Source organism: Sorghum bicolor, chromosome 8 (assembly GCF_000003195.3).
Source record: "Sorghum bicolor cultivar BTx623 chromosome 8, Sorghum_bicolor_NCBIv3, whole genome shotgun sequence".
NCBI lineage: Eukaryota > Viridiplantae > Streptophyta > Magnoliopsida > Poales > Poaceae > Sorghum > Sorghum bicolor.
In genome coordinates, this window is record NC_012877.2 from 62,080,139 (window position 1) to 62,088,836 (window position 8,698).

Consider the following 8,698-nt stretch of genomic DNA (forward strand, 5'->3'; position numbering starts at 1 on the left):
AAACTGTGTAATTAGTTTAGTTTTTTATTTATATTTAATGTTCCATGCATGTGTCCAAAGATTCGATGGGATGGATGAAAAATTTTTTGGTGGGAAACTAAACAGGGCCTAAATGTTGTTTGCTGCAGTTCCATGTCTCATCAGCTGCAAGCTCTCGCTTTGGATCCAGCAGCACAGCAGTGTTCTCCAGCCCCAAAAGGAGTAACCTTTGCCAGGATAACATCGTTTTCTTATTGCATCAATCATGAAAGCTACAGCACCGCCAAACATATATACCACCAACCATCTCCAGTCACATCGACCATCTGGTTCCTTCTCACCAACATCAGATCGAGCATTACCAATCAACAGATTCAAACTGTACGAGGCAAGTTGTCAATCAAGAACAAAAATCATCTTTGTTTCACCGTGGGAAATGTCAAATCTTACCTGACTATTTCTTGCCCCCACCACAGCCAAATTTTCTCATCTTTCCCAGCAATAGAGAACAAAATTTCAGAAAGTACATAATAGAGAACAATATAACTGAAGACCGTACAAGTTAACTCATCATGCACAAATCCCGTCATGGATTTATGTGACTAAACAACATAATGAAGGACACAATCTCAGTGGTGATTTCTACACAGTTCCATTGGCATCTCAGCTGCAATGCAACCTTGCTCTGCATCGAGACTGCAAATGTATTATCTAATACCATACAGTACATCTGATCCCGTACACTGGGGCAATTCAGACTTCAGAACCCCATTTGTTCAGAAGCAACTTTTATTACCAGATTTTTCTATTTCCTTTTTTAGCGGCCACATATTTATATTTTTTTAGTGTACAGCCGCCTATGTAGATTATTCGTGCCATGTACACAGTTTTACAATGAGATAACAAGAGATAAGAGTTCTCAGGAAGCCAAAACACGCCACATCTATTTCTATGTTGGGCTGGCCCGCCTCACTTGTTGATGAAAGAGACACCCTTCTGGATACTCTCGGCCAGTTCTTTCTTTGCCTTCTCCAGACCAGCTCTGCATGACAGTGATGTGTGAATGTGTAAAGAAAACGAAGTGATGCAGGTCAGTAGAGCTCTAGGATATCAATAACAATTGATACGGCATAATAGATAAATGATAGGAAATAATGGCATTCAACGAAACACACTCCTATCATCTTGCGTGCTTGATGATTCATCCTCAGCCTACATCAGTACTAACATGCTGTGAAGAATAATGTGATCATGGTATTTCTATGCCACTGAAAAGTCATAGGATTTTAGTCCACTAGTTACGTTCCTGCAGGGTTGTTTATGCAGGAACAGGCATGGTTGCATACATGACGCATTCATGCTTTCTCCTGTGAACTGTAGTCTAGTCTATGAAACACTTGTGACCAATAGGTCCATGCGCAAGATAAAAGAAGACATAAGAACTTATCAGTATCTACTACAATCTGGAAGATCCAAATCAAGAGGGGTGACATGAGTGGGCAAGATGGACCTGTTCGAGACAAACAGACAAAAATTGCTGAGATATTCAGTGGAAAGCATGTGTGACACAGGTGTTGAATCATGCAGAGCATGCAACTTCAACTCATAACAAGAACCTGGGTAGTTGTAAGTTTTCAGGTACGGAATACAGACCTCTAAAACTCATTTAATGGGCCAAGTGGTAGGATCTCCTCACTGCCATTCAACGATATGAAATAATGGCATTCAACGATGCACACTCCTAGCATCCTGCATGTTTGATGATTCATCGCCGGCCTACATCAGTACTAACAGTCTGAAGAATAATGTGACCGTGGTATTTCTATGCCACTGAAAAGTCATACGGTTTCAGTTCACTAGTTTATGTTCCTTCAGGGTTGTTTATGCAGGAACACGCATGGCTGCATCTGCATGCAGACACATTCATGCTTTCTCCTCTGAACTGTATTCTGGTCTGTGGAACACTTCTGACCAATAGGCCCATGGCGCAGGAGAAAAGAAGACATACAAATGACTTATCATCAGTATCTACTACAATCTGGCAGATTCAAATCATGTGGGGTGACATGAGTGAGCAAGATGAACCTGTTGTTCTAGACAAAAAGCAGAACAAGCTAAATTTGCTGAGATATATCTATACTTCAGTGGAAAGCATGCGTTGAATCATACAGAACATGCAACTTCAATTAATAACAAGAACCTGAGTAGTTGTAAGTTTGAGTACAGAATACAGACCTCTCAAACTCATTTAATGGCCCAAGTGGTAGGATCTCCTCAATGCCACATCGCCCTAACCGCACTTTGGATGCAAAGAAAGGCAGCTCTGTGACCTTCAACCACAAAACAAGGGAAATAGAACTCACAAATCAATAATTTGGATCAACAAAAAGGTAGATCAAAGAAAAACCTGAATGATGGTTTTAAACTGTATACAAGAAAGAAAAGAAACCTGAGAAGCTACATAAGAGCACTCTACTATCCCAGCATCACCACGCAATCCTCTCAGGCAAGCATCTGCAAATTTGGCAGCTGCATAGGCCTGCGAAGGTAGTATTAGTGTTAACTGAATCAACTTTGAAGCTTACACATTATGGACATTGATGTGCATACAAGATACCAACCATTGAAAGAGTTGCTGATCCTGCTCCAGCTTTAGCCTGAAATATACCAATAATAAGAAAAAAAAAGATTTTTTTAATGTAGCAGAGCAATCCATTGTTTGGAAAAAAAATAACAAACACAAGACCTTCACTTAACAAAACATATGTAAATAACAAATACCAAAACTCCAGTATCTTACATTGCCATTAAAATGATAGGAAGGTTTTGTTACACATAAACAGGCACATAGTAATAGACTTGCACATATAGTTTACTAGTGATCTAACTTTTATTCTCAAAATTAAGCACATGGATTCTTTCTCTGCTCAATTCAGCCAAACAAATGAAATCAGCATGCATGCAGTTAACTGGACGCAAAACTGAAGCAAAATGCATAGCAGAGAAACTGAAAAAGGGATTTGTGGAACTGGCTTTTCTTCCCTCATTGTGCATAGAGATGCAGCATAGGAGTATCAGTAGACTAAGGAAAAAGTATACCTCGACTACTTCTGTGCCACCATTCTGTATGCGAGAAGTGAGGTATTTAACCTCTTCTGACGTGAATGAGCAGGAAGGATTCACCTATTAAAAAAAGCAGAGCATCAAAATAAATGAAATGTGACTGATTTTCTAATATTCCCATCATGCAGAGTGTACATGGTTCAGAATTTTGTAGTGAATAAAGTTTCAAAGTACTCCTGACCTGTGAAAGGAGTGGCAGTATCGTAATTCCTGCATGCCCACCGATAACTGGAACATTTACTTCTCTGGGGTCAAGTCCAAGAACCTCTCCCTGTAAACAGAAATGGATGAATTTTGAACCCATGAAGAAATACAATATTGTACAGCGTATCATGGCAAACCGTATTGATATACATACCACAAAAGTATTTGCTCTCACTACATCAAGTGTGGTCACACCCAAAAGACGCTTAGGGTCATAAGTTCCAGCTTTCTTGAAAACTTCAGCAGCAATCGGAACAGTAGAGTTGACAGGATTACTGATCACATTCACAATTGCATTTGGGCAGCATTTTGCAATTCCTTCACACAGGGTACGGACTATTCCAGCATTTATGTTGAACAAATCATCCCTTGTCATCCCAGGTTTCCGAGGGACACCAGCCGGAATTATTACAAGATCCATTCCGGTCAGGGCATTTTCCAACTGTGGCTGGCCCAAGAAGCCACGTACCTATAGAGTTTAGAGGTTAGCATAATTACACCAAAAGCTTAAAAATAGACATAATGGTGACCAAGATAAATATATTTATGTTTGTATGACACAGAATACATCCAGGGAGCTACGTAACGTAACCAGAAGCCAACAAAAATTAAACTTATATCGGAAAACTGAAAGTAACGATGTAGGTCAAAGTTGTTTCTGTTTTGCGTTTTGTCCACAATTATCAGTGAGTGGTCAGGCATTAAGGGCCTGTTTGGCAGGCCTTCTCACCGGCTCCGGCTCTGGCTCCTCTAGAGGAGCCTTGCCAAACGTTTTTCTGGAGAAGCCGTTTTTAAGTAAAAAGAAGAGCCGGAGCCGTTTTGGCGAAGCCACAAATTCCAAAACGCCTCTGGCTCTTCTAGAGGAGCCCTGCCAAACAGGCCCTAAAAAAGAATTCTTCAATGGTTATCTAAAAAAATCCTGGTAATATATTTTACAGAGGATCTCGTATTTGTTTCCCAAGCCTTCCAGTGACAAAATTTAGTACGTCAGGACGAGTCTGAACTCGGAAGTACAGTAGGCAGTAGCTAATACACGTTTGCAGATGCAGGCTGCAGCACTTTATGTCCTGTACATATGACCTAAGAGTCCAGATGGGAACCAACTGCAGTAGAGATCTACCATCAACTAGCTGCAACAGTAATCTACCGTTTAAGTTTTCAGAATCAAAATTCAAAAATATCTTATAGTGATTTCAGTTTCACATAAAGTTGAGCGTACCACAGCACCAGTGCTCATGTGGCTGATGTCAGCTGTGACACCAGGTGTGTTGACGACATCATATAGATGGAGCACCGAAACAAGAGGGTTTATCTTCATCAATAGCGCGAGTGGCTGCCCGATCCCACCTGCTGCGCCCAAGATCGCGACTTTGAAGCCCGGCGCCGCCCCTTTTGCGCGGCAATTGGAACCCCTCAGGAGGGGAACATCCTCCACCTTCAAAACAAAGCAACAGGAGAAATCTTAGCAGATATGAAAAGTATTTTATTCTGAAGAAGGTAGAAAACTTTTAGCTAGCATATGTCAGATCTGATCATCAGTGTGACTATTTTATTCCATGAGGAGGAAGCTTGTGTTTCATCACCAGATTCAGGTGGTATTCTGTTAAAACCATGCGACATGTGGTTTACAAGGTAGCCATCGCCATTCAGCTATCAGAAAAAACAGAAAGTAATAATAAAACCTATAATTGTTAGGTAATTGCTAAGACACTCAAACGAATTCCAGTATTTGTCAGAATTGCGCCCTTTTAGGTGCCCAAACTACTATCCAGCTGCAATTCAGTACACTGCAGTATGCTGTTGAGTCAACATTCAGCAGTAGTTACATCCAGGAACAAGAATTGAATTCGAATTAATATAGTTCTATCCAAAGCAATTCAGCTTTGGCATAAACAAAAACAGAGCAGCCGTTGGTACTGGTAGGCAACCACAAGCCGACCGACGATCCAAGGCAGTGGTGGCATACACTGGAATTCAAAATGCTAATACGGCTCCCATCCCATCCGGACCAAAGGAGCCACCTTTCATGCCAAGGTCCCAGCTTGGGGTGGGGGGGAGCCGGCGCTGCGGGGAAGGAGCCCCCTGACCATTGGGGCTCGAATTCTCTGCGGCAGCTGGACAACTAAGATGTTCGAGTCGATAGACGGGAGGGCGTCCGGCGGTGAAGCGAATCCAAGCGAACCGCCGGCGTCCCCCTGATCCGGAGGAAAAACCAGACGAGCCGGAAAGTGGGGGAGAGGCAGGGGGGAGCGCGGTGGCTGACCTGAGGGGGAGAGGCAGGGTGCGGGCGCAGGTGTGAGGCGAGCGTGGCCATCCGCCTAGCCGCCGCCGCGTCGAGCCCTTGCTGGTGCTGCTGATCCATGGTTGCCTCCGGCTGTGGCGTTGCAGAGACAGAGAGTTGGATGGAGGCTTCTTGGACTTGGAGTTGGAGGAAGCAGAGCAGGGAAAGAGAGGTAGGTCGCAGGTGTCGTTGGTTGTTACTCCCTGCGGAACGGACGATGCGTGCACGTTTCAATGGGAAGGGATCGACCGTTGTGATGGCCTGATGGGGCATGGGCAGGAATGCGGCCGGGCACGGTGTGCGAAGGCAAAGCGGTGGTGCCATGGATCACGACGATGACGATAGAAGATGGTAGTCTCGTCTAGTCTTCCCTGGAGTGCACAGCACACCACACACGCCGGGTCTTTCCATGCTTTGTTATGAGCGGCCCGAAGAAAGTACCAATAACGTTTTGTTTAGCTGCGTCTGCGTGTGGATGATGAGGTTGATACAAAAATAACCAAACAAGATTTGAGTGAATTGGTGATGAAATCATCACACCTCTCTTTTTTTCTCTCTTCTTGTTTTAAGAAAGAGTATGTTAGGCTTAAAGATTGTTTGGTTTATGACCAAATTTTGTCACGCCAAAGGTTAGTTATTATGCCGTAGTTTTGAAGGCAATTGTTTGGTTCATAGCAATGACACGTCACACTTTCTTATAACTATGTTCCACATGGCATAGACTCATTTTTTATCAAACTTTCTCACAAGTGTGGATTCGATTTTACTTGCCTCACTTTCTGTGATAGCACAATTTGTCGAAGGTTAGGCAGGACAAACTTTCGCACCAATCAAATAGTCTCATAATCCATCAATGTTTGGTCATCAAAAAATAAACTAAATGTAAGGTAAGGAATATAGTCATTCCAAAAAAATAGAATTGTCCCATAATAAATAATTTTATTTAGGATAACTTGATTTGACGTTGACAAAAGTAACAAATATTTAACCGTGGACTCGGCACTAGAAATACTTAACAAATGATTCACCATGGACTTGACTTTGTCAAAATGCTCAAGACTTCACTCAACTCTCTAATGTAATCACACAAGATTCTCAACTTGCTCTTCATTCAATGGATTCCCACAAGCATATCAGAAAAATTCAGGCAACTAACAATGACAGCAATGTTTGTTTCATGTAGTGTGTCACTCTACAAGTGCCAAGCTCTCTAGAAATTTACAATCTAATTAAATTGAATTGGCGTGGGAATTCATTCTAAAAATTTCTTAAAAAACTTTGACTGATTTGACCTTTCAATTAGTTATGAACTTATGGTGGTAATTTGGTCTCCTCCAATGCTCCAGATACAGTTTAATGTCATCTTGTGGACCAATAGATCTTGTCATGTGGCCCAATAGATCTTGTGAAGGGAAAAAGGATATAGCACAAATTTCTTTCTAGCTCAAAAAAACACTTTGAGTGGTACATACATCTTGCGGCACTCTAGGCTTTATAAATAGTGATAGACGCATTGTGTGTAAGCTAATCACACCATTGTTGACGGGAGTCATGTAAAAAATACATATATATGATTCATTTATCACAGTGTCATTCTGTTCCTTTCAGTCGTACTTCAGATGGTGGTATGGGCCCTGCTAGGTTTGATGAAATTGTGTTAGTCGAAGAGAAATGGACTCAACACTTGCATATGTATTTTTAGAATTACACCATACAACGCAGATACTCACAACGCACGCACATTCACCCCTATAACCACACATATGTAAACTCTATCTCTATGAGCATCTCCGAAGGACTGAGCCAACAGATCACGAGAAAATCACCACTGACGCCTCGCTATTAATTGACAGATATATCGCCTACCAAGTACAGCGTCACTAAATCCTGGAATAAATCTAGGAAAATACGAACACTCATGACAAATCGAGGACTTAGAACCTGGACGGACAAGTTCCATCGCAAGGAACTCAACCAGCTGATCTACGATCAGTTCACTTGCATATGTTTTTTAGAACAACAGACATCACAAATAAAACTCGAGTTGTAGAGGACCATTAACTGGCTAAGATCAGAGATTAGAACAGAGATCAACAAAAGGTTCTGTGTATGCCTAACCACAGTTGCAATAACTCATTGTCAAGATTTTTTTTTTTTTTTTGACGAGACATTGTAAAGATTGAAAGGAAGACGAATGGATGCGTTGGATCAAATAGAGATGAGCCTCCATGAAAGGTAAACGGGCCTCCAATAGTTGGCCCAGATAACGTACCTGCCCAAGCAGCTACTTCATTTGGTAGATGAGTAAAAGAAGAAAATGTTCACATTATCTCCCTCAACTTTTGCTTTTATATTATTATATCTAAAGCTTACAACAAAAAATATATACTAAAGTATACCATATTATATATTTATTATGTAGATCTACTTATGTAGAATCCAACAAAATTAGATTTTCTATTTTATGATTTTTTTTTGTAATGTACTATGATTTTTTAAAGACTGAAATAAATAAAAAAGAAAGATACAAAACCGCATTTGAAAACTGCTTATAACCGGTAAGAGAAGTAAAATGAACAGTTTTAAAAGTTTCCTGATTTTAGAGTTTAAAATGAAAAATAGATTTTCACAAAAGTTGAAAGAGATAACATGAACTTTTTTTTCTTTTAATTTAGAGAGGAGCCACGTTAGTGGGTGGGCTGTGGGCAGCTTGTGGTTGGAGGTAGACACTGAAGTCAGACCACCAGCTCATGAGCTCTACCGGGAAATGTAGGCCCAATGTGTACCTTATTGACACCGTTGCAGGTGTCCTTATGAGCACCTCCATTAAGCCATCACACAGATGTCTCACTTTGATTGATACATCGATTACTATTTACCACTAAAATTAACCATTGTATAGGCGTCTCACTACTGATGAGCATATTGACTACACTTAAAATTCTAGGAAAGAATGCAATTATGGGGACCGTGCCGGTCAACTCAAGTTTAACTAAGTTTACAGTAAATAATATTAACATTTATATCTTCAATAAATTTATTATGAAAATATATTTTATAACTAATCTAATAGCATTTATTTCATCTCATGGTTGTTAGTACTTTTTCATA

General features: G+C 40.8%; 1 protein-coding gene across 1 annotated transcript; it reads right to left on the minus strand.

The window, feature by feature from the left end:
- On the minus strand, nt 515–5,927 carry LOC8065238 (malate dehydrogenase, glyoxysomal). The gene is made up of 9 exons (XM_002443600.2): nt 5,570–5,927; nt 4,526–4,741; nt 3,461–3,775; nt 3,284–3,373; nt 3,079–3,162; nt 2,601–2,636; nt 2,429–2,518; nt 2,215–2,309; nt 515–1,021 (listed from the first exon to the last, which is right to left on the minus strand). Exons 1-9 carry the CDS (start codon nt 5,909–5,911, stop codon nt 949–951), a joined length of 1,341 nt encoding a protein of 446 aa, XP_002443645.2. The 5' UTR covers nt 5,912–5,927; the 3' UTR covers nt 515–948.

Bases quoted from the DNA above. Each gene is read 5' to 3' on its own strand.
- LOC8065238 (XM_002443600.2), bottom strand. From the start codon at position 5,911: ATGGCACCACCGCTTTGCCTTCGCACACCGTGCCCGGCCGCATTCCTG. The intron at 3,776-4,525 runs GTACGCTCAACT...TAAACTCTATAG, and splicing joins ACATGAGCACTGGTGCTGTG to GTACGTGGCTTCTTGGGCCA. The intron at 2,310-2,428 runs GTTTCTTTTCTT...TTGTGGTTGAAG, and splicing joins GCTCTTATGTAGCTTCTCAG to GTCACAGAGCTGCCTTTCTT.